This window comes from Haliaeetus leucocephalus, unplaced genomic scaffold, assembly GCF_000737465.1.
Source record: "Haliaeetus leucocephalus isolate CR32 unplaced genomic scaffold, Haliaeetus_leucocephalus-4.0 Scaffold848, whole genome shotgun sequence".
In the NCBI taxonomy this organism is placed as follows: Eukaryota; Metazoa; Chordata; class Aves; order Accipitriformes; family Accipitridae; genus Haliaeetus; species Haliaeetus leucocephalus.
Window position 1 is genome coordinate 6,675,870 of NW_010973284.1, and position 25,807 is coordinate 6,701,676.

Consider the following 25,807-nt stretch of genomic DNA (forward strand, 5'->3'; position numbering starts at 1 on the left):
GAAGAAAGGAGCAGAAGGACTGAAATGAGGAATAACATGAAACAGAAACTCCCCCCCCCCATTCCCAATCTTCAATGAGGAGGAAAAATATAATCTGTTTTTGGTTTGGTTTTAATTTTTTTCAGCTAAATATGTATTTTCTTAGAAAATACAAGGAAAGGTCAAGATGTTTTGAGATTACTTTGGTTTATTCCAATAAAAGGTTTCAGACACCCCCTCCCCAATGATTATTTTTTCTTTTGTTTCACTTTAGTGGTTCAAAGTAAGTAGCAAGTCAAATAAATTTACCATTGAAATGTGTTCCTCCTGCGGGGTGCACAGCTGGCTGCATCTGGCAGTGCGGATGTCTCCATTCCTTCTGTGGGCCGATCTCAGAGATGCAGTCACATCTCTCAAAGCTCATTACTTTTTGTTTAACTGACATAGACATCATCCTTTTAAAGGAAACACCATCTTCCAGGGTCCATGGGGTGAGATGAGGAGGGGAAGAGGGCAGCATCATATAGCCAAAACTATTTGTTCATTTAAAAAAAAAAGGCTTAGAAAATGTCACTTTGCTCTCTGCAAAACTGAAATTTTCTTAGCAGAAAAGAATAATTTCAAACATTTCAAAAACTGCCCCAGTATTCCTCATCCTGCTCCATCTTGCTTTCCCCCTGGCTTTAGCAGATGTGTAGTCAAAATAAGCCAATAAAGCCATTGAGCTAAGTGCTGCTGAGGGGCTCTGTGGCTCAGGAGCACTCAGCACCTCGCTGCTCTAGGCGAGGAGGCGAGAGCCCTGGTATTTCTAAAAGCATTAGAAAGGTGTTCGTTATTATTAGACATTTAACAGCTATTAATCACAGCTGGTAACTTGATTTCCTCTAAATGTTTTGAGGCACCCTCTGATCTGGGCACCACCTGCTTGAAATTGAATAGTGGAAAGGTAAGGCAAGCTCTGCGTCGTGTGCCTCTTCCCGTGGGTGTGGCTGGATGGGCGACTGATGGGGCTGCGATCTCCCTTATTCAAAGGAAATCTACTTTTTCCTCTTAGAAAAAGCAAATGCTTGTATTGACCTGCATGAGCGGAGCACCAACCCCATCCTGCATGGCCAATTCAGTCTCCTCCATCCAAACTGAGGTTGAGCGGGGGAACCATGACCTGGGCTCCCTGTGCCAGGTGGGCACAGAGCCTTGTTTCTCCTCTCCTTGCTGGATCATGACTCATTTTCTTCACCTTCATGGCATTGGCCTTCACCGCATGCCCTCACCTCTCTGCACAGCCCACGCCTGCTGGCTTGAACGTGCCCCTTGGATGCTCAAGTGGAGGGTCACATCCCCGTGGGCATTTTTAGCTTTCTTCCAGATGAGCATCCTAACCACCAGACAAAGATACTAACAGTGGGTACTGCCATCTCTTCCTCTGGAGGTGCTTTAAAAGGTTATGGCCATGCCACATCGTATGATGGTACCACAATGGGCCAGACAAGCACAGACTTGCTCAAGAAAGCAAGGTCCAGCCTTGGACCTGGCCCAAGGAGGGATATTTATTATTTTCCCTACCACAGCCAGGTAACCACGGTCCCAGGGAGACCTTTGTGCGTCAGTGCAGGATATATAAACACAATAACCCAAAGTCAGAATTGGCTTTGTTACTAAGGCACCTTTATTGCTGGTAATGCTGTTAAGGGGCAGGATTGGCCCAAGGAGTAAACAGGCTCAGGCGGTTATAAGCACCATCATCATGCAGCTGGGGGGGCTCGGGGAAGGCAGGGAAGTCCCTGTCCCCACTTCCAATGCCAACGGAGGGGGTGGTGGGGTGGAGGGGATCCAACACAGGTCCTGGGGTGGCTGTGGGAGCCAAGGTTGTCACTGCTGAGCTAATCCAGTGGTCCTACACTAACCCCATCTGAATTTTGGCCATATAAAAATCTTCAGGTAGTGCTTAAGTCTCCTCCCTAACACCAGTGTAAACCAGAAGTCCTTCTGCTAAGACCAGCAGTGTGAAGTCAGCCCCAAGCATGAGAGGAGCAAGGACCCAGCTTTCCAAAGCCTTTGCTCCTTGCTGGGCTGAAAATTGACCCCAGGTCTGCTGACTTGATCCACATGATGTCCACATCCCCTGTATCCTGGATGTGACCAGTGTTGAAGCTTGGTCACACCTTATCTTATGGAGAAACTGTGCCCCGCAGCCATTTCCAGCAAGCAGTGCCTCCAGGGAAGGGCTGCGCCAACGTGTGCCGGCATCTCCGGGGACCATCACGAGGGTCTCTGTCACCTGATGCTTCCAGTTTAGACATGAAGATGAGGACCACTGAGAGAAACCGAAGCCACATGCTGCCTGACCCCACCTCAGCCAAAATATGCCCACAGAAAGACATTAATGGTCAGCAGGAGAACAGCATTAACATCGCAAACAGTCTTCCACAGGGGCTTTTCCTCGATGCTGGTGAGTCTCCTCTCCAGGGCAGCTCTCTCCTCCTGGGACAGGGTGGGTGTGGGGCCGGTGGACAGACCGCAGAACCACAAGTACAGCATTTTCCAGCAGGGAGGCTTGGCTGCTGCGAGAGACGGACCAAAAAAAATGGGTGTTATCATCTAGGTGGGACTCTTCCCTCCCTCCTTCCGCTGGTTTGGAGGTGCATTGAGCAATCTGGAGTGGGGCTCGGGATGCACCTTGGATGGGATATGCAAGATAATGAAGGGAAGGGAAGGAAAGGGAAAAGAGAAAGCTCTGCCTCAACCATGTACAGCACAGCCTGATTACAGCTGGTTGATTGCAACACCAATAGTTAATTAGTTAATTAACAGACCTTTTCCCCCTCCTCCCTGACCCAGCTTCCATCCACTTTCACAAATTCCTGACAGCATGATGGTCCATTTAGAGATAGCCTGGCTTATTTATTACACGTGACATGCCGGATGAAGCATGTGTTTTAATTGTCAGCCCTGTGCCGTGTGTATTTTGCTGGCTGTTCTTTCCAAATATAACCTTTTATTGAAATGCAGAATGTCATAAGGCCTTGAAAAAGGTGTTACCTGGAAAAAAAAACCTCATTAAACTGTCAACTGCTGTGTTTCGCATTTCCTTTCCCATCATTACTAATTACCAAAATACCAAGACATTTGTTTATAAAATTCTGAGCTAGTTAAGTGAACTAGAAATTGATAAGAAAGAATAAAACATGCTGAACGGCTGCAGTCAACTTAAACCCAAACTTGCTCTATTGGGGAAAAATAATATTAAGAGATTTCTTTAGTTGTTCACTTCAGTTTAGCTTGGATGTAATTGGTACCAGTGTCCTTTGGACTGACCAGGAACAGGAAGGAGTGAAGAAATCTTGTGTATGTGCCTTTCTTCTGAGTTCTGCTCTGTAACCTTGGAAGGTTGAGCTCAAAACCAGAAAGCTGCATTTTTTAAATGGATTTGCAGAATAAACCTCTGTCTGCTCTGAAAAGAACTTGCCTATCTTCTGCTACTGTTCTGTCTCCTGATAACTTTTTAACTTCATTTGACTCTTCACCTTCCTTCTTATTAAATACCCTTAGTAGGACACGCAGCTATTTAAGCAATTTGAGTGTGAGTTTTAACTATGGCTTATATAGGATATAATGGAAGATAAAAGATACTATTGGCATAACGTAAATGAGAAAACTGAGGCTTGTGGATTTATCCTAGGACATCCATGAAGTGCACATGTCTGCCTCCAGGGTTTCATGGTCCCGTCAGACCATGATGCTATTTTGATACAGTATGTTACAGCATCACTGGGTGAGTTTGGCCAGCAGAGCCCACACAGGGGTAAGGAGGAGGCATTTCTAGCACATACACAAGCGGTTTATCTCCCAGCAATGATGAGGATGCCACTTTTATGTGCCGAAAGTTGAAATTAAAGAGCCTGCCATGACTTTCATAGCACTAGTGGTAGCTGCTGCTTTGGTTATGCCTGCAGTAGTGCTGTGGAGCTCCAAAGAGCATCTTGGTGAGACAGACAAATAGATGCAGTGTCATGGCACAAAGCCCCAATGTCAATGGGGCAAGGAGTAGTGTCCCAGCAGCACAGACCTCCATCCTCCCAAGGGATGTTCGTAAGTGGCCACTGACTCCCATCTAAGGAGTCCAGCACACCATTAAGTGCCCGCACCTGAAATGCTAAAATAACACTGTGACTTGGGCAGAACTGGACTGGGGTAGTTTGCATGGGTAAATAACTTGTTCTAGGGAGGAGAAAGAAAAAACATTTTACTGAATGATGGGTTTTCTTTTTTTTCAGGAATGGCAGCTCTTCTGAGCCATTCAGAGGACTGTGACATGAAGGTAAATGCTAGAAGATATGTTGGGAGGACCAAGAACCACAACACTTTCATTTGTCACAGCATTATAACTGGTATACCTGTAAATACAAGCCCCAACTCCAGTGAATGCAACAAATGACCTCTCGTGAGCTTTAGAGGGACTTGCATGAGATCTGGACTGTGCACTCACGTGCACACGAGCATGCTTGTTCGCAAACAGCCACCCTACCTGCCTGCTTCTTATTGTCTGAATCTGCACTTTCGACCAAGTCATTCTCTCCGTTGGCTGGATTGATCTGTGCTGCTTCGCTCTTATAATTTTTCAGGTCAATGGCAGGTGCTTTTCTGTGTCTTGTCCACCACGTCAGGCAAGCGAGCTGCAAAGTAAGTGGGACAGAGAACAAACAGGTTATTGCCTGTCAGTCCCAGACTGGCATGCCAGTCATCTCCCTCTTTTGGGGGGGCACAGATTCAAGACAGTGCTGAGAGACCTGTTCTGGGGCAATGCCTGTTCCTCCACTTTCTCTCACCTCCCTTCTGCATAGGTGCCCACACCCTCCATTGGAGCTGAAAAAAAGTGTGAATTAATCTAGTTTCTTTCCTTCTATTTTTAATTAACCTGTTCCATCCCTGTCTCTACCAGGAGTAACCTTTTAGCAGACATTGAAGAAGCAGCTTCCTATTTGCTAGGCTCACTTGATTGACATGAAATAATGATAATCTGCATCCAGAATGGCAGCCCTCAAACCAGGAAGGGTAATAAAGTAAATTAAAAAAAAAAAAAAAAAAAAAAAAAAAAAAAACCCAAGATAAACCTCTCTGGATGCAGTCAATCACAGACAGTAATTGTACCCTCAGCAGAGAAAGATCAGTTGGGTGTTGGCATGCAGGTATATGGCCATAAGGGCATGACGCAGATATATGGCCATGGGAACACTGGTATTTGAGCAGCTCCTTCTCTGGGACATGGGGAGGCACTGGAGGATCTTCTGTCTCATCTCAGTTGTCATTTTACGAGAAAAGAAAACCCAATGTGAACACTAAACCCCACAGTTGGAACAAGCTCACATCAAAGGAGCAACCTGCACTTCCAAATGAGCTTATCTGAAGGCTCGTAGTGGGAAAAGTAGCAGTATTGTGTCTCTGCAAGTGCAAGTATGTGTTCAAGAAGTGCAACTATGTGAGCAGACAGAGGCATGACAGTGAATATCAAGTCACAATTTGCAGGGAGGATTGTACCATACATTAGACCAACAGGTGTAGTTCTAAGTAGGAAAAAATGAGCTCTGGGCACACACTGTAAGACTTGCCTGTCCAAATGCCTTTTTTTTTGGTTTTTTTGCTTGTTTGTTGGTTTCACTTTTTTTTCTTTGTTTTTTTTGATTCCAGTTTTCTCTATCGGCCAATAGAAAACATTACCTCTCTCTGCAGGCTTTCAGTGAACAAACCACGGAAAGCCATGAAAGATGATCAGCCCTGGATAAGCTGCTGTGGCTGCAATCTGCTCTGCTTTACAAAAGCAGGAGGTCTGAAACTCTTATCCTAGCACGAGTCTGAAAGTCTTCTCCTCCATGGGACACAGGGAGTGAGTGCACAGGAGGCATTAATCTTGCAAACCTCACAGTGGTCCTTTTGCAGCTGTGGGGTGGGATTAACCATCCCAGGGGCTCAGGTCTTTGAATTTAAGCCAGGCCTGCTGCAAATTTGGCTGACCACAGCCCACCAAGCAGCTTGGTGGCATTGACGCTTCCTAACCTCTGCAGGCTCTGGCCAAGCCAGGCAGCAGGGGCCATGCTCATCAATCCCACTCAGATGCAGGTGCCCAAGTCCATGGGCTGTCCTCCCGCCCCAGCCTGTCGGCTGCTTTGCGGAGGAGCCGCAGGATGGGACCCAGGCAGCGAAGCTGCAGTGGTGACAACAGGTCAGGCAAAGTCACACATTTGCCTGACGAGCGGCTGCCTCCCTGCGCTGCCCATATGGAAATGAACGTCTCAAATGGGTCACTTAGAAAGTAACGTGAGTTTAATTTGTGAATTTTACACACACAAATCTAGGCAGGAGTTTCCAGCTGACACAAAATGTTGCATAATTTCCAGAAGATTTATAGCTTTATTTAAATCATTTTCAACCAAGATGAGCATTGGGCAGGGCTAATCTTTCTTGTCACGATGTGCTAAATTGCTTTGATTTGATGATCCTCATCTTTCTCAGGGATTCTTTTTTTTTTTTTTTAATCACTTCTTAGGAAATGTCACTGGAACATAGCAAAGTTTCAGGTTACTAAAGGATTTCCAAAACTTTTTTTCTTTTCCCTCCTCTTCCCATGTATCACTGAATGACTGTCTCTTCACATTGCAGCAAAATCTGCAAGGGCTAGAGTTTACCTGGGGCTCAGACTCTGCCAGACGGAAGCGATTCCCAAATGAAAGCAGCATAGACACGCAGGTTACCTCATCGCATATCATCCCACTGACCCACCCAGGAGCTGGTGCTTTGGCCATGGCCAAATAAAGCAAACCACCACCCTAGAGGGCTCCTCAGTGAAGCATCACACCAACGCTCCAGCTTCAAGCTCCCCTGCAGAGGTTTTGGCTGGCTGAATTCCTTGAGGAATTCCTTTCTCCTCTTTGCCATCGCCAGGAGGGCACATGCTGGGGCAGACCGGCAGCACCGTGTGACCATGGAGGCCACCACGGGGCTGGCTGGCACAGACTCACGAAAGGATGGGGATGGGGAGGCACATGATGGCACGTGTTTTGCATGCCTGGAGAAAGCAAGCAAATACATAAATAAGAAGAACTGCTGACAGGGGAGCTGCGTTAGCATAATCAACTTGGACCTTGGAACTGCTGCCCGAGGCCACCATGCCCAAGGGCAGAGGAGTGGGGGGTAGCCACTTTTGGTGGGTCCCGGGGAGCCCTGTGGGTCGGCTCCCCACTGCAGAGCCATGCGTGGGCACTGATCAGGGAGCCTGTGTCCCCCCTTAGTTTGCTCCTCCATGAGTGCGTGGTTCCCACAGGAGCTGAGTGTGCTTTGCTCTCAGTGGCACTAAATGATGCTGTGGGAGCTTCAGTTGCAGCACCTTGGAGTGCACGGGGTGGGCTCGGACCAGCCAAAATGAGCTTGGTGCTCCTCCTAGGCTCTGCATGTAAAGGAGCCACTCAAGCCAGACCTCAAGACGCAGGGAAAACGTCCCTGACCCCAGAGCACATCAGGTGGAATTGCCAATCCATCAGCCTGTCTGGGTGAGCCCTGACCCCCAGGGAGGTGACCTGCTTGTGTAGCATTCATGCTTTGTGGGCTGTTCCTCTCCCTTTTCACCCTCATATTCTCCTTGGACAAGGGAGTTTGCAAGAACTCAGCAAAGTTTTTCTTTTGTTGTTTGTAAACTAGAATAAATCCTTCTGTTCTAAAATGCCATCTGGCACCTGACAGTTGTGTTTCAGCTTCACAGTCTCAAATTTAATTGTAAGCTCTTTTGCAGGGTTTTCAAGGACAGCGTGACACAATATGGACTACCTACAATGAAGACATATGAACTCTGGAGCATACCAAACAAATTCCTTGCATACTTGTTTTCCAGCACAGCATCAATCACCACAGGGATGGGAGAGTGTCCAAAACAGCAGGAGAAAATGCTACAGCTTGCAGTTCTTGGACTGTAATTCATTTAAAGCCAGGCACATTAGCTGTAACACTCTTAACATGAGATACAAATCTCTTTTCTCCTTTTGCCTATTTACTATCTCAAAAGCATTGAGATTCAATATTTAAAGTTGTCCAGTGTAGATCCTCAGGTGGTGTAAAGCGGCATAACTGTGCTCAACAGCTGTTCCTGGTCTTTGAAGGCAATGGAGCTATGCTGATTTACATCTGCTGAAGTATGATCTATCACTATATTTCCTTGGCTGTTTCTTTGGTGGCTTGTTTTTCTTTTCCTTTTGCTTGACAAAATAAATGGTGTAATTCCTAGCTCTTATATGGTGTCTTTCATCATTACATCTCAAATGCTAGCAGAACTAGCCCCATGCGATTTTTATGGGGGAAATATCTGAGGCTCATAAAGTGAATTGACCAACATATGGGGCTGGGAAGCACCAGAGCTTCAGATATCCTCAGCCAGGACACCCAGTATCCCCCTCTCAGCCACTACCATGGAGACATACACCACAGGTTTGCCCACTTGCATCCCAAACCCCAGCAACGTGAGGTCGCTAATGACCAAACACAAAGTTCAGGTGCCAGTTTCTACCCCGAGGGTTAGAACCTGACATGTCCGTCCTGATTTCTACCTCCTGTCCTTCCTTCCCAAAGCCCTTCTATCCCTGAGCCATCTCAGCACAGCCACAGACTAACCTGAGATGAGGAGACAAGCCCTGCTTGCAGCACACCATGAGAAACCATGCCACCAGGAGTGACGGTCCAAACCTACACCTGCACTCATGTCTAGGACAAAAGCTGGGGTCAGTCTGACTGAGAGAAAATGAAAAATGTTGGGTTTAATGCTGCCCACTCAGATTCGTGCCAGACAGGCAGCAACCCGGCAATGTTGGCACCCACCTTGGCTTAAAACCCATGCCTTCACTTTGGCTATTCTCTGAGGAACAAGGGCAGACCTTTCCTGTTGAAATTGGGCATAAATAGTAGAAAGTGAATGAAAATCAGACTAAAACCAAGTAGGGGCAGGATCTCCCATTCCTACTGAGCTATGGAAAGAGGGAATTAGCTACCACTTAGTGGCACAAATTGCCTGGCAGCCCGTATCATTTTCCTTGTGGTAGGAAGATACTGGCGGAGGCAGGGGGAGGAAGAGGGCACATGGGACATGGATGGTCATCACCGTCATCAGATGATTGATCTGGGTCTCTGTGTCCAGCCTCTCACTACCACAGACAATATCATTAATTCTTATTAATTTTCTTCAACAAAATCTCTTATACAGAGGTCAAGCACTGAGCTCAGCACTATGTGGGGTCCATAGCCTACCAAAAGGTTATTCTAAACATCCCTCTTTAGAACACTTCCACAGAAAAGCCCAGCCTATATTTGTTCATGGCCAGCAATGCCGTTTACCAAGCTCTCCTCCCTCCCTGGCTCTCCAGATGTACCTGGGGGCTCAGTCACCACCCCCTTGTCCTTTGTTCCTCCGAAATAACTGCACACAGCTGTTTCACACAAAATCCTGTCCTCCCTGAACATCCCATTGGCTTTCCTCCCTGGACCACTTCCAGTCTGAATCTACCTTTTCCAAGCATTGGCTCTTTGAAGAATATGTCAAATAAGGTCCCTTAAGTCTAGCACCTATAGAATCCCCTATTTCTACTGAAAATCTCCTCTAAGGAGTCTCTTATGATCATAACTTCTCTTTCCCTGATGCTATTATAGTAGGTCTCCAACCTGAACCCCACCTCTTAAAACGTGCTTTAAATGTTTTTATACCTGAGAGGTCAGACTAAAAAGCCTGTAGGTGCTATGGCCAGTTTCTTCATTTCCTGGACTGTTGGTATGATGTTCACTATTTGCCAGTGCTATGTTAATGCATCTTATCTTGCTATTGCTGTGGGCAGGGAGCACTGCACATGTTTAGTTATCACAGGTCAGATGATGAGTGGGAACTCATTAAACCACAGTAATTAATTGCTGGCAACCATCTGGCCACCCCTGAGCAGTAGTGAACAACGTAAGCAGCAGAACTAATGGTGCCTCCTTGCCAGTATTTCTCTCTCCCATGTGGATCCTCTGATAGCTAATAAAAGCTGAGACTTTATCTCAAAGCAGACACAAAGACAGTGTCTCTCTCCCCCTCTCCTCTATCTGAGCACTTGCTTTCATGTAATCTTTAGGAGCTGGGTATCTTTGACACCACTAACATTCAATCAAACATTGATGGAACTGGTTAATGCTTTACAAGTTATGAGGAAGCAACAGATAGAAAATGCTGTGATGGCATCACCCTCATTTCCTCATGCAGTTAGACAGGAAAAAATAGGTCTTTTAAATCTATCCAGTAACCTTTGTCTGGAGGTAGATGGCAGTTTTGTTATATTGACAGCTGCTTTAAAACTCTGGGAAGAGTTTTTTTAAGGTTTTATTATATAAAGCCTCCCAAGTCTGCACCATTTTAATGTGTTAAGTAAAAGAAAGTTGTGCCTGACTCAAAGTTATTAAATGTAATTGAGATCACATTGGGACAAAATGTTATTTTCCTAAATGCCCATGTTGCAAAAGATATTAATCTTGTTTGCCTGCAAGATTGATGCTGGCTCTGCTGAAACAGGGTAGATGCTACAATTAGATATATTTAATTCCTCCTCAGCAGTGCTCTGTAATATGATTTAATCTCCTTCCCCCTCTTCTTTTCTTTCTATTCCAGTTATGATGGGCTGTGGTATCTGCCCAACTCCAGGCACAGCATGGGAACTCACACTCAATTTGAAGCACTCAGTGCCTCAGGAAGCATTAACACTATGCGACCGGGGGAATAGAAAGCTGAGGAGCAAGGGCTTCTTTGCAGCATATGCATTACACACCATCTCTTAGCCATGGGAAGAAAAGGACAGATTTCAGAGATTTTTGGAAACCAAACGGGCACTCTAAGAAAAGGGTGCCACTGCAAGTCACTTACCTTTTCTTCAGGGATTGGTGGGGTGCAGAGACTAATAAGGACAATGACAATTGCAGTGAGGACACAGAGGATGAGGGCAAAGTAGAGGTAGTGCAAGTCCTTTAGCACAGCTGGTCTTCTGTCCTCCTCACCGCAAGACGGTGTGCTATAAATAAACTCGATGATCATCCGAACAAGACCAACAGCTAGCCCAACCATGAGGCCCCAGAAAGCACCCTGAGAAAAGGCAAGCATAAAGAAAAGGTCACTGCATGTTACCTTTGGTTAAAGGTTTCTCTTTTCTCTTTTCTTTTCTCTTCTCTTTTCTACTCTTCTCTTTTCTGCTTTTTTTTCTGCCCTTTCTTAGACCAAGACCTTTTATGCCTGATGGAAACCCACACTGACATGCATCAAAGGAGGATGTTTTCAGTTAAAAATCCTCATTTTCTCTTTCTGCCCTTGAACATGGAACAGACAGAGCACATACAATGCAAGAGTCTCCTTCTAACAACATGCCTCCAACTAGACTTTGATACATCATCCCTAAAGCGCGGAACAACTTTTTGCCTTTCATGCTTTCAAATGGGACTGCCAAGGAGTACCACTTGCAGTGCCTTCTTGGAAGCAAACACACATACACTAGAGACTGGGCTGAGATCCACTAATGCATGCCAGGGAAAGGCTGTCTAATTGTCACACTTTAGCTGGACTGGCTTTTGAGTTTAAAGGGTCTCAAAGGCTAGGTACTGAGGGGAGAATTATTTATTTATTGCATCAAATTAAATATGTATATCAATTGGTTGTTGACACTCCACTTACAGACTCATTAATCCTCTTGCAGAAGACTGCCAAGATGAAGAGAGCTGTGATCGGTGGGGCTAGATAGCTGGTTATGGACTGAATGTAGTCAAAGAGCTTGCCACTGTTGGCTGATTGAATGATCGGGATCCAGAGAATACTGATGACTACAAGGATGAGGATAAAGACCCTGGAAGATGAGGATAAAATTGTATTAGTTCTGCAGGTGGTGGAGTCCACCTGAAAATGAAGTTTTGTAGCAAAAGACCCTTCCAGTTGCTCTCAGAATTTCCTAAGAAAAAATCTACAGATCACTCTCAAGAAGAACCTTTCCCTGCGTACACAGGAAAAGAGAAAATTGTTCTCTTCTAGAAAGTCAATTCAACAAACTCCCAAGGCTAACTTCACAGATTTCAGAGTAAGCTCAGCTAGAACTTGCCAGTCAACACGCATGAGAGATCCACAAGGGCATGGTGGCTCCCACCATGAGCTGGATCAGTGCAAGCCCTTCAACCTGGTGTGTCCTAGAGAATGACATGTTCTTTGAAGGACTAGCTCTCGGATGTGACAGAGAGAGGGAGCTGGAAGTTTGTGGAAGCAATCTTTCTGCCACCTTTCCAAGCAGATAACATGCTCGGTCTGGTGCCTTTGCCAAATTCCAACTCATTTGCTGCTTATTAAAATTGCTTCTGAGGTCTCAGGTGCATACTATAACCTTCCTTCATCTTTGCACTGTATGTTATAGAGGTTTCTCCATATTGCTGAGCAAGAGGTACTTCCCCTCTCACTACTCTACAGTGGTGGAGTATGAGATTGCCTGCAGCCTTCAACCACCCCACAGCAAAGTTTAGAACTTAATGCTCATGACTGGAGAGGAAAAGCACCACAAACATGCAGAAATCAGCTTAAATTCTGCTATCAGGAGAAGAATTTTATATGTCCCTTATATAATGCAGTACCAAAGCTTGCTCGCAAAGGGTACTATAACTTATCACAGAGACAGAGAGCTGGGAGGCCCAGCTCTCTGCACTTTTCCCTGAAAAAAAGGAGTAATTGCAATGTATCACTCCCGTCTGATGCAAAAATAACACGTTCTTAAAGACCTCCGGTGACAGTGACTCCAGAGCATCTTTGGCTTTTCTAAAAGTTATATTTAAGGCACTATTTATGTTAAGTTTAGAGAAGAGAGACGCAATGATCTACCTAGCTCAATGGTACACTCAGTGTTTCTCTTTGACCAGGTCTATCTGAGATGAAGCTGTAAAATGTAATGCTCTTTTCCAGGCTGCATTCCTGCTCTATATTTTAGGCACCAGATTTTTCTCAGTGAGTCCAGACTGAAGAATGTAAATGCTGTACTCAAAACGGATGATGAGAGCTACAAGAAATAAAGAAATGTAAGGACCTGCCCACAATCATCAGCTCCTGCTCTGAAGCCTGCCTGCGGATCCGCTGCCAGATGTCTATAACGAAGAGAGTGCTGCTGCTGTTGAAAATGGAGGTGAGGGAACTCATCAAGGCTGCCATCATCACAGCAATCATCAAACCCCGGAGCCCTGGGGGAGCAAAATAGGGAAGAAAAATCAGGAGTAGACCTTTGGCCTCTCAGTACTGTTTTTTCATCCCAATGTCTGGTAACAGCACTAAGATTTCCTTATCCTCAGGATGGATAAGGGCAGTCTGATCCCCTCTGTGCAGAGCATGGCTCAAGGCCACCTACACAACTGTGAAGGTTTCTCACCATTGGGCATGAGTTCTATCACAAGTTTGGGGTAGGCAATGTTGGAACAACCCACTGCAGCTCCACAGACCCTTCTACAGATGTCTGGGTCCACGCAGCCCACTTCATCTGTAGAAGACAGGAAAATAACAAGAAGTCAGTGTAAACCCCGTTGAGCTATGGTTGTTTAATTCAAGGGAACAAATCTTGATGCCTTGTGCGTTTTCATAAATTCAGAGATGCAGCTGGAATACAGCTAGAATGAGTGGAGCTGAAGAACATTTTACATCGTAAAATAAAGGTGAAACTTCAAGATGACATTTTGCAATTCTGTTCAGGGTACAGATATAACTCTCCTGGATGTTGCGTAATTGTAATCCTTGACAATTTGTCGTTTATGGGAACTGGACTGTTTCCATGAACCTGTCAGCTGGGTTACCAAGGATGTTGCAGGCTGACTTAGTCCAATTTGAGGAAATCTGGGAGAGAGGCACTTTCATCCAGGAGTGGTCCTCCAAACCAGGGTATTCTTCCCAGGAAGTGGCATGCTCTGGAGAAACCAGCAACGAGAGCTCCTTGGGAGACAACAGGAGGGCAATCCCTGCTCTTTCACAAAAGAAGGCTGTTTTGCGCAATCCACCAGGAACTGATTGAATCTGTGTGGTAGATTGCTAAAACTGTCACCAAATATCTAATGAAAGCCATAGGATCTGAAGGACAACCTCAGTGCCCCATGTATTTCATCTCACTGACTTCCTCCAGTTAGGCAGTTGCATGCAATGTCCACGGCATGGAGCTATATGCCCCCAAAGGCAAAATATGCCCCATATGGACACTCCCAGTGACTTCTGCCACTGTGGAAGCACTGGAGGTGAAGGAAGGGCATGAGAACACCATTGCACAACAGTAATCTATAAGAGTATGCCTGCAGGACAGCCGTTTCTGAGGTGTAAAAGTGCTGGCAGACCTGTGTGGGATTAGTGGTCATGGCAGGTATAAAGCCCTGTGGCAAGGAACATGGGAAGGCTTACCTGGGTAAAGAGCTCTGCTGATCATTCCTGGCATGACAATGAAAAACATAGGGAAGATTTTCAGATATCCTCCCAGCACGGATCCACCTTTGGCATGGGAGAGGTTCTTGGCAGAGAGAGACCTCTGGACTATCACCTGCAATCAGTGCAGAAATGGAGCAAAGAGTAAAACAGAAGCACTACAGAGAGAGCAGGATCCATCCTCTCTCTCTCTCTCATTCTCATGGATGACTTTCATCCAGCAGGATCCCAGAGTGTTTTGCATGCCAATGGCAACTTTCCCATCTCAGTTGACTGCAGCCTGCTGCCACTGCTCAGAGCTCAGTGCACAGGCTATAGGAGAGGGCAGCATGGAAATTTCCTTTACAGGAATCATTTCGCCCTTGACTGAAATGAAGCCACCTTGAGGACTGGAGACAGCAGCTGTACAGCAGCAAGAGACAGGGAATGAAGCAGACTGTAGGTGTTTTGGTATAAGTTCAGTGGTGTGTTTTCATAATTATCCCATCTTAAAGCACAGAAGCACCATGTCCTGAGAAAAAAATACAGTTTTCCTTCTTTCCAACTTGGAAAGGAATAAGAAACATGAGAAGTCTGGGCATACGAATGGCTTCTCTGGAGGTCTACACAAGGTCACTGCAAAGCCAGCTCCAGATCCACATTTTCATATCCTTGTCACACTAACTGAATGAAGACAGCCAGTACTAACCAGTCCACAGTGGGATAAAGGGAAGAAAATAACCCGCTTGCTCTGCACTAAGAAGCACACAAAATTAGCAGCTTGCTGAGAAGGTGGAAGGAGTGAAATATTCTGGTCTAGACCAGTAAAACGGTAGTAAGTCCTGCATAGTGAGACCCAGTCAGTTTTCAGCTCACAGATCTACAAAGTGAGTGGTGGTTTGCCTTGAGAGGGAAAGACTTTCTTTACCTGGTCAGAGCACCAGCACCAAAGAGCCAGCACAGAGAGGCCAAATATAAGGCCAGGCCAAGGAATGTCTCCTGTGACTGGATCCCTGAACAAATGAAAGGCATCTGCACGTGGGAGGTGACAGGTCGTGTTTGGGACTATGATCTTCGGTATTGCTGTGCTGTATTTCTCCTGAAGTCCTTCATACCAGCCAACTTTTTCAAATCCTGAAAAGAAAATGCCAGTGATTTAAGGTCTAGTACTCCCTGCAAAGTTATTTCTTTATCTGAGGCTCATGATTACTTTTCTTTTCTCCTGTCTTCCTCTCATCTCCTTTCTTTTCATTCCACCCTCACTTTTGGCATCCAAGATTTTTACAGGAGTCAGTTGGATTTTGCCCAGAGTCCTTATGGTTTTAACAGTGCACCCTGGAAGGGGATCAATGCAGGAAAATGTCCATGATCCTAATCCCCACAACGTCCTCAGCGTCTAGTCTTTGTTCACACACCCTCCAAGAGCTGGAGCAGGATGGTATGACATGAAACAAGATATACCTATATTTCTGTTTGCCAAGGAGGCTTAAAGCAAAGACTAATGATGGTCAGTTCCTTGTTGCTTTTTTATTTTTTTATAATGCTCAGTTACACCCTGATGTATGCACAGTAACTCCGAAAGTCAACAGGCAAAGTCACCAGAATTACTCTGAATTTACATAAGCATAGTGAGAGTTGAATGTGGCTCTGGGAATGCAGTGTTGCAAGCTCTTTGGCAACTCCCAGTAAACCCAAACTGGTGAGGTGACATTATCCAGAACCTCACCTCCATACAGTTAGTGCAAAGGATGAAGCAAGTCTGACGGCTTGGTGAATGACAGTTGTGCTGGCACCACTTCTGTGAATGCTTAAAACTCATTTCTGCACCATACATGAAAAGGTGAGGTACCCTGCTAAGGTCTAATGACCTTGGGACCATTAAACTAGTGTATGATGCCACTGCAGGTTCCCCTTACCTATGAACATGAGGACCAAAGCTCCCACCACCATGATCAGAGTCTGCAGCGCGTCTGTGTATATCACAGCAGTTAAACCACCTGTCAGGACAACCAGAGACAACAGGCAGAATGCATCACCGTGTACAATGAAACAAGTACGTCACCTGGAAAAAGGTTTTCCTTGGCCCCAGCCCTGTGATTTCAGGACAGACCCCCTGGGAGAAGCTGGCACTGAGCTGATCCTCAGGACCCTATATTTGTCACAAGCCCTTCCATGAGGAATGGCCTGAAGGGCTTGTCCACATTCATGAGAGGACTTGGAGGCAGTTCAGCATCTTAATATCTAAAGATGCTAATGTTACAAAAAGAGGAAAAAAAGAGCAAATATGGGCAGTGGTAGATATTTGCAGAGAGGGAGCCAGGAGCCTTCTGTAGTGTTAGAAAATTCTCTAGAAAGCAGTGATGTTCCCCCCATACCAGTTTCCCTTGGGCAAGGAGGGGAGAGGGGAATAGCCAAGTGGTCTCCAACAGCTGGGAGTGACAGGGCAGGTACCAAGCAACTGGGGGAATCTCTCGCTCAGACCAGGACCTGAATACTCTCCCCTATATAGGAAAGGGGAAACTTATATCCTAGGCTTCACTTCAAAATGTTTCTTTTAAAATCAGATTTTTACCAGCTATGGTGTAGACAGCAGTCACTGCTAGCAAGACCACAGTGGACAAGTAGAGGTTCCAGCCCAAAGAGATTTGGATGAACAACGCTCCAGAAAAAATGTCTGTCTGGAATAAAAAAACCCAAGGGCAGTCTGGTGTTAGTAGTGCTCCGTGCAAGTGAAATCTAATAAAGCAGCCTGCAGCCCTCTGCGGCTGAAAGCATTGACGAGGGAGGACACCACGAAGGTGAAGTGGAAGAGGAGGAGAGAGCATGCGGCTGTTGGCTGTGAACCTTCTTGTTCTCAATGTAAGGAAAATCTTTCCTCCAGGTCAGAGCTCTCAGCATCTGGGAGCTGGGACAGCAGAAGGATGAAAATCAAGGTCCCACGCCAAGGCACTACAAAGCAGTCAAAAGACTGTCTTACAGGCAGCATTCATGGCATGTAATCCTGAGTGGCACAGACAGGTATTGGTGGAAACTGCCACTCCTTTTGCGGACTGTGAAGACATCTGTGGGAAGCAGGAGCCCATGTATGCACAGGCAGACACAGGAGGGAAGGGGGGGCAAATAGCAGAGACCAGGTTCTACCCAAGACTACATCTTGGTGGCATCATGGCCAGGAGAGACACTCTAGCTTGAAAGACCCCTAAAGAATCACTGATGTCTTGTGCCATGATTTATTTACCTGAAAAGGGTGACAGCTCGCTTTTCTATCCATGCAGTTCAGCATACTAGAACGACTCCCGAAAAACGGGTTATACCTGCTGAGGACCTCACCAGAAATACAGAAACCCCCATCGGCTTTGTTTTGTTTGGACCTACTGGCAGAGAGGGTGAAACCAGAAACTGGGTGAAACCTGGAATTACACAGATAACATCGTTCAGATGCAGAAGGTAATATGGGAGATGTGTATGTTGGGAAATCAGTCTGAAGGACACCTGCAAATCTGGTATGGGTTGAGATACAGATGAAGACACTTGCCAAGGGAGACAGAAGGGATGAGGCAAGATTTATATTTGCTGTGCCTGAAATAAGCACCTTAAAAGCAAGCACTCAGTGCAGCTCCTGACCTCTGCAACCCTGAGACAGGACAACCACTGTCAGGACATCACAGGAGCCACTGTGTCTTCTGGTTTTTCAATTCCCAGCAGGAAATAGAAACACCTCTGTAGCCATGCAGGATCAGTCCTTTGACAACACTGTTTATTGAGATCTCTGATTTTCTTTGCAAGCAGGGAAGACTCTGCAATGCCCTAGCTGCTAACCTATGTTTGGGCAAAAAGCATAGGGAGAAAAATCTTTCTTGTAACCAACTGCCTGCTGTCCAGCCAGCCGCTAAATGAGCTCTCTACAAACAATAGCACTGCTTAATAGAAAGCACCTGTCATGCCCATAAACTCCACCAGCCACATCCGTCAGCCACGCGTGAATTAGCTGCACAGAGGAGAAACCACTGAGATGAAACAGCAATGACTGAGGCCAGGGTCCTGCTCTGAAAGGCATTGGAAAATACTGTTCTGCTGAAGGTCATTTTGGAAGACTGGTCTGTTTTCATCACATATATTGATTGTGTAGCTGTGCACACTGTGGTGCTGTTGCAGGAGAGATCTTCCATTTACCCCTTATGGGTAAAGAGGCTTCAAATGCCTCTTTGCAAGACCCCATCTTGCAATGCTCAGTCCCACAGAGCAAAGCTCCTGGAGGCAGCGGTGACAGCAATGGGTGACGTGACCAAGAGCTGGCCATTAGAGGAGGAAATCTATCCCATACTCCCAGCCTGGAACTCCTCTTAATGCACCTCCCAGGACCTGAGACATAATAAGCTTGGGGAAGGACCCTGAAGCCAGCTGCAAAAGGCACATGGGTGCCTCATCTCCAGTTAATGTCTTCCAAGGCAATTTGACATCTAAATACTTCAGTAGGGTCTAGTGAAAACTGACTTGTACTGGCCATGGGACAATCAGCTGGAGACAAAGGACTGATGTTTTTAGTCCCTGTAATTGACTCTGAAATACAGTCCTCTCCCTCCAAGGGCACAGGTGGTTCTTAGCAAATCTCTGAGCCTAAGTTCTGCCTCTTTATTAATGGCATTTAAATGAAGGAAAATACCCAGTAGCTTACATTAGTTTTTGGCTATTGGCAGGATACCATGCTACAAGCATCCAGGAAAGATGCTGAGTTTTGTCTTAAGCCAGAACCTACCCCCCTTTCACCATACCCTTTTTATATAACACAAGTGACAGAAAGAGAGGAATAAATATAACATACCTAATGCTGAAAACTCAGCTACAAGAACAACAGCAGATTTATGATAATTTAAGAGAATTTCACATCTACAAGATGCAGCCAGCCAGATCCTCAGATGGGGTAATGCTGCAGTTCCCCTGTCTATATTAGCTAAGGTTTGATCTGATAGAAGAGAAAAAGCAGGCAGACAGCTTATGGTACTTACACAGTTTAGTAATTAGCTGCCATATCCCTGTAAAGTTCTCGCTGTGCATTGCTGTTTAATGAGGGCTCTCTCTTTTAGGATAAGTCTCCATGATCAATACAGAGGCAGGTATTTACTTGAGCAAAGCAGCACACTAACAGACTGCTGCTGTTTCTGGTAGCTGAGCTGGTCCTTTCAAGGACATCTGAGTTATCTCTGAGCAGCTCTGCATTGTACCAGGATGACCTACCCCTGCCCTAGACACAAGGGTTGTGTTCAGTCGGATACATACGGATATCTTGGTGAATATGTAGAGAATGAGGGACAGTACGGACATGTAGATTTGTATCCTCTGCCCTCCAAATCTCTTCTGCAGGTACTCAGGCATGGTGACCACTCCTGCTGCGATGTAAACAGGCACAAAGATCCAGCCGAGAGCTAAAAGTGCCCAGGTAGCCTGTTAAGGAGACAGAGAAAATAAAGGCACATGATTCAACACATGGAAATGTCCTTCTCCTCTGTTCTTTCAGTGAACATCCTAAGAAAACAGAAAGGTACAGTACCATGCAATAGATCTGGGAAGCAGTCTGACTTTTTCTCCCTGCTCAGAAGATGAGATGACAAATGGAGGAATTATTACAATACAGTTAGAAGTTTTTGAAGTTATCCATCTAAGCTCTGTGTCTCTCTATCATGAGTGGCATGTCCTGTTCCATCTCCTAGTCTTTCGGGCAAGATAGTATATTCTGTTGCTCTGGATCTCTGAAAGATGGTGGTGTATTTGGTGGCCTTTGAAACCACTGATGCTGTGTCAGTGAAGGGTTAAGTGATTCAGAGAAGGATGGGAGCATCTGTTTGTTGCTTGATTAGCAAGTGATGAGGCTGAGGCAGCAGACTGTCCCTGCGGAGCATAAAAATAAGCAACAGCAAGACTCTGCTGCGATGTTCTCCTTGCAGGCTGACGCAGATGTGCTTCTGTCGCTGGTAGATAAAGGAGCAGTTCAATTGCTTTGCCACAGGTGAAAGGTCCTTTGGAAGGTGTAAAGGCATCATGCATTTCTTCTCTGAAACCCAGCAAAAGCCTGAACAGGAGATCTTGAACATGACAGCCATTGGATCATCAAACTTCACCTCCTGGTTGTCTCAGGCCATTACCTTTCATCCAAGTATCTTACATTAGTTCAGATTTTACTTTGATCAGTTATTTAAGTTATCAGAAATTAAACCGATCCCTGTAAGCAGAGATTGTGAGTGATCAAGGAGAAGAGCCATGGCCCCTGCAGTGGCAGAGACTGGCTTAGGTAAGATGCTCATACAATCCCTGCAGCTGAGTGATGTCCCATGACAAAGGGAGAGAATAATGGCATATCTAAAGTCCCTTTCCAATCTGAAAGAAATGAATCTAAACTCATGAAGTTAGATTTGCCCTGACATACAATCTTGTCTTCATGGGTTTCTAAAATGACTTGAATAGATTTAGTTAAAGTACAGCAATATTGGTATGTCCCACATGCACCAGGCTGAACACAGGCTCTGGTTTCTTCACAAAGCACTTAAAAGTGATCTTAATGGTTTAGAAAAAAAAACCAGTGCAGTGAATAGATATACCAGGAAAGAGCTCTTGGTGGGCCCTGCCTGTGCTTGGCAATTATCCGGCACTATTAGCAGTCTCTGCTGATATAGACAAGAGATTTAGAGTTAGGTGAGTGATGTTTATTGTGAGGCTGGCACTAATCTCATTCCTCATCACTGCAGCTGAGAAATTTCATTAGTATCACACACCAAGGGCCTGGTTTTCATGCTTTGTGTGGTGTCAGTGGCAATTTTCCAGGCCACTTCAACAGGGCAGAATGAGACCTGCTTTCACACCCAGATGTTCACCCCAGAGACATCACTGACAGGTGAATGCAGTGTTGCCGATTCTCATGGTTTTACATTGAATTTAGGAGCACATGCTGTTTTTTTCAAACTCCCTGTACCCAGAATCCTGTGATTATCCAAGTACCTTTTCAGCATTCATTACATTTTATTTTAATCTTCATGAGTGCAGAATAAAGCTTAAAAATATGGCCATGTGCTTCTGGGAAGGTCAAAGAGCTAATAATTTTAGTGGATTCCACTTAAACTAAAATAAAGATCTCATGTTTTTAAGGCTGTCTGAATGTCTGGAGGCTTCTTTCCTGAGGCTGGAGAACTTGTAGTTGCCGATACTGTTAGCACCTGATTTTGGAGGCAAACCCCCAATCCCTTTGTAAACAGTGACAGCATAGTTGACAACATAAGTGATGCTTACATTCCACTCAAAGCCCCCAACAGCAAGGCCCCCTGCTGCTCCAGTGCCCGCCAGGCCGATGAATAAGCCACTGCCCACATTGCTTGACATCAGGGATGCTCCAATCTGAAACACATAGCACAGGCATAAACCCCAGAAAGTCACCTTGAGGAACTTCTGTATAAGCCCAAGCATTTTCCCCAGGCACTCTCTTTCCCCAGGGCCCCATCCCCTTGTAGGTAGGTAGCTGGGTGCTAATGGAGAGTTGTGTTTTCATTCTCCTTTTAAAGGAAACTACATTTTTATATCTTAAAGTGGGTGTGTCTACTCCCTTCCACTGCCCCGACTCCAATGCAAAGCTTAATCTCAGAATGAGGGTTCACTTTGTCAATGGTTCTCCTGAGATATACACCTGTTACGGGGAGCACAGCGTGATGAGGGAAGTCTGGTGGCAGTAACAGATACCTCAGTGTCCATGAAACATGATAGATTTCTCCATTCCCTTGTTACTCATCCAGCAACGTGCCTTCTCCAACCTTGCTGACCCTTGCTCTACCTCTCCACGTCTTGCTGACAGCCCAGCCTCTTTCAAGTCTTGCACTGAACACGCACGTGGTGGGTTACACAGCCACGGTGACAGGAGTGCTCTCTTGGAGCTCCTCCTAAGGGAGGAGATTCCTGAACCGTAGCAGGGACAATATGAGAAACATGCAGGCCTTTTGTGTTTAATGTCTACACATAGGTTCAAAGATACTCAGCTCTGCAGTAGGCTGGAAAATGCTAATGCCTCGGGTTAACTTTAACTGTAGCTGTGGGCACGATAGGCTGTCCCTACCATGGCTCATTGACACCCTAATTAGAAGAATGCAAGCTCCAAGGTGCTTTAAACAGGGCAAAGACCTCCTTTCTGTATGTCAACATCAAATCTCTCTCGGGGTCAAATGAGAAGTTACCCAAAGGACAAGTCTAACCCTTTTGTCTCCAGAGAAAGTTCGCTTTTAGCCACATTGCCTACGAGGAGTTTTTTCTCTCCATAGTACTGCTACATGTGAAACAAGGAATGATGGAATTTGATCTGCTTCTCACCTTTGAGCAAGGTAAAACATTAATATGTCATCAACACCCACACTGATTCCTGCCAAGAGCTCTGCCTGCTTGTCTGTCTAAGAAAACTCTTGATTAGAGAGCTGGCTGCTGCAATATGAATTTGCAACTGAGGTGGAGATGCTCTCAAGAAATGTAAACAGTTTTCCTGATATCTATATCAGATACAGAAATACAGAAGATACATGGCACAGGAGCAGCAATGTAATATCAGGGTTTAGTTGAGGCTGTCTGACACACAGCAGAAATCTGTCACACCCGTAAAAAAAAATAAAATACATGCAAGCCAGTCTTGTATTCAAGGTGAAGGCCACAAGGAGCTGAGCCTGCAGGAATGCTGCAGAGGTGGAATCAGCTCTCTGACAAACAAAACTGAAAAGCAAACAGCATTATAGGTTGCTTTGAACCTATAAATTAGGAGAGCCAAGAGCCAACCTGTACCCGACAGACACTGTGGCCGCCTGTGGCTGGAGCCAAAGCAATGAGAATGCTTTGGGGTTTGGGTTGTTTGGTGGTTTGTGTTTTGGTTTTTTTTTAAGAAAAAAAGAATGATGTTGGGGAAAAAATGTTCCATTTTCGTATCTTTTAATTTTCCCCCTCCTAATTAGAGAAAACCATCAAGCTAAGCTTTTCCATTAAATGTCACTTGGCCAAGACAGAAATATAAAGAACATTTAAGAAATAACAGATTTTAGAGAGGTGTATGTGTCTCTGATGGAAGAGGTTGAAAATCTAGCCTAGTGAATTTATGGGCAATGTAAATCCAAAGGAAAAATAGAAAAAAATACAGTGTTTTGGTTGAGAAGTGCATTTCGTTACCCATGACTCACTGGAGAGATATATGGTGCTAGAGTCTGGCATTGGCTGAGAAGGATCTTTATTCCTGTGGCGTTTTTATTCCTTTCAAACTTTAAATTATCTTTATATGTACCTTTCACTCCCAAGAAAAGACGCCTTCAATAGATTTTTTTCTTCATAGTGAAGATTTATACTTTGGTGGTTTGAAGTTTATATCCTTTACATCGTTAGTCAATAATCTCAACTTTACTCTAAATAGCAAGGGCTCAGAAAGTCCTGGGCTTTGGGATTATTTTTTCTTCAGTCTCTAAATGCTATTTTACTGGATAGCATATTCCTAGATCACCTAATGCTCTCTTAGCTTGGGGACAAAGGTATCTTTGGTGAGTTGGGGCCAAAGATTTTCAAACCCAGCTAGGCAGTCAGCGCTCCCTCACCTCCATCAATGTGAACATTTTTATTGCTGAGTTTAGCAGAGGAATTCAGAGTTGAAAAAAAACTGAAGATGGTGAGCTATCCTTTTGGCCCGGGAGCTCCATGCTGTAGCCCGTTAGCAAAGCTGCATGGGATGATTCCTGGTGGATCCTCTTCATCTCAAGACTACAGTCAAAACACGTATGGACTGGGTCCCCTCACTAGACTTGCCGTCCTTACATCTGGAATTGCTTTTGAACCATGAGGAACAGAGGGATGCATTTCACTCACAGGCCACCAAGTCATGGATCGTCCAGCTAGGAAATAGCCTCCAATGGTCCCCCGGCTTGCTCGTATCGATGACTGGAAGCACAGGAAAAAGAAAAGTGTTTTCCTCCATTCACACACCCTCAAGTCAGACCCAATGCCCATCCCAGTAGCCTCGATACATCCCATCAGCAATCTCTTGCACCACCCCAGTCCTGCTTCCTTGGGTGTCACTGCAGTTAACTGGTTCACCCTACTCAAAGCAGCACAGACAGGCAGCGCATGGCTCCAATGCAGGCTGAAGCAGGGCCCCTGTGAAAGGCATCTAATTTTGAGAAATCAAGAGGTTTGTCAGCTCTCAGCCATGTGAAGATACATGTTTGCAGCTCCAAGAAAGGCTGCCCACCTTCTGACAACGGTATGCATTAAAAGGAAGCATTTCCCTCCTCACTGGCTAACACCCCTAGCAAATGCCTTCGGAGCCAAATAAGGGAGAACGTGGCACGGGTGAGAATCAGAGGACAACCTTGTATCCCATGGGATGCCATCAAGGACTGCATTTGGGCATGACATGCACTCCAGGATAGTTAGCAATGTCCCGCTGCAGCTCCTGCTGCCTTGCTTCTTCCCATGGATTCAGGGTTTCCAGCAGCCCCACACTTGTATGGCCAAATCGTGCAGTTCCGTCTAGGAACTGCATGAGAACTGCAGGGATTTCAAGAGCAATAGGATGTCCATAGGCCAGCAAGTCCCTCCAATGTGACTGAGGCTGACTGTGCTTGCTGTTTGCAGCAACCAGGAACTTGCAGTCAGGCACCATAATAAAATGGTTTGCTGCAAAACGCCTGTGCACATGGCAGCATCCACACTGGTGAGCAGCACTGCCACCAAGCCAGGAGGAGCCTGAATGCCTGGTCTCAGCATCAGCTCCCAAATTATTATCGTGTATCTGTTAAGTATCCAGTGTTCACTCATTGCTTCTGCCTCTCTTTGCGCAGGTTTCTGATAGTCCAGCTTTGGAAAGAAGCTGCTTGTACCTTTATTGACTTCTTGAACGTACCAATTGGGAAAGAAAAAATGCTTCAGCCAGCCAGAACACTACAGGTCTCTGTGAAAGAGGCCTTTGCAAAGCAACATGAACAAATAATTAGCAACAATCTTTCCAAAGCTTTTTAAAGTCCCGTTTCAGTCTTCTCTTTTCTTTTGCCCCCCTGCCTGCCCATATCCTGGTGCGAGACTACTTTGCAATATGGGAGGTACACATCATCCCCAGAACAACCTCCAGGGAATGACCCCTTGGTTATCCCCATGTGGGGGTGGGAGCTCACTGGAAGCTCACTGTCATCCCTCAATAGACCCTGGGATAACGGTGTGCGCAGAGGATGCCCTTTGCGGGCAAACACCTTTGTACCCATGAAGGGTCCAGGGAGGATCAAAGGCTCTCTGCCTCAGGCAGACCTAAACCCAGTCACCTCAGGGACTCACCCATATCCCGACGGCGAGGACAAAGGCGAAGTAAAAAACCACGACGATTATGTC

General features: G+C 45.6%; 1 protein-coding gene across 1 annotated transcript; it reads right to left on the reverse strand.

The window, feature by feature from the left end:
- Positions 1–2,331: 2,331 nt before the first annotated feature.
- SLC5A9 (solute carrier family 5 (sodium/sugar cotransporter), member 9) lies at positions 2,332–25,807 on the reverse strand. The gene is made up of 14 exons (XM_010582708.1): positions 25,754–25,807; positions 24,293–24,364; positions 21,707–21,811; positions 19,706–19,870; positions 17,001–17,106; positions 16,345–16,425; positions 15,357–15,562; positions 14,429–14,564; positions 13,419–13,526; positions 13,083–13,233; positions 11,699–11,867; positions 10,901–11,116; positions 4,505–4,652; positions 2,332–2,540 (listed from the first exon to the last, which is right to left on the reverse strand). Exons 2-14 carry the CDS (start codon positions 24,305–24,307, stop codon positions 2,332–2,334), a joined length of 1,815 nt encoding a protein of 604 aa, XP_010581010.1. The 5' UTR covers positions 24,308–24,364; positions 25,754–25,807.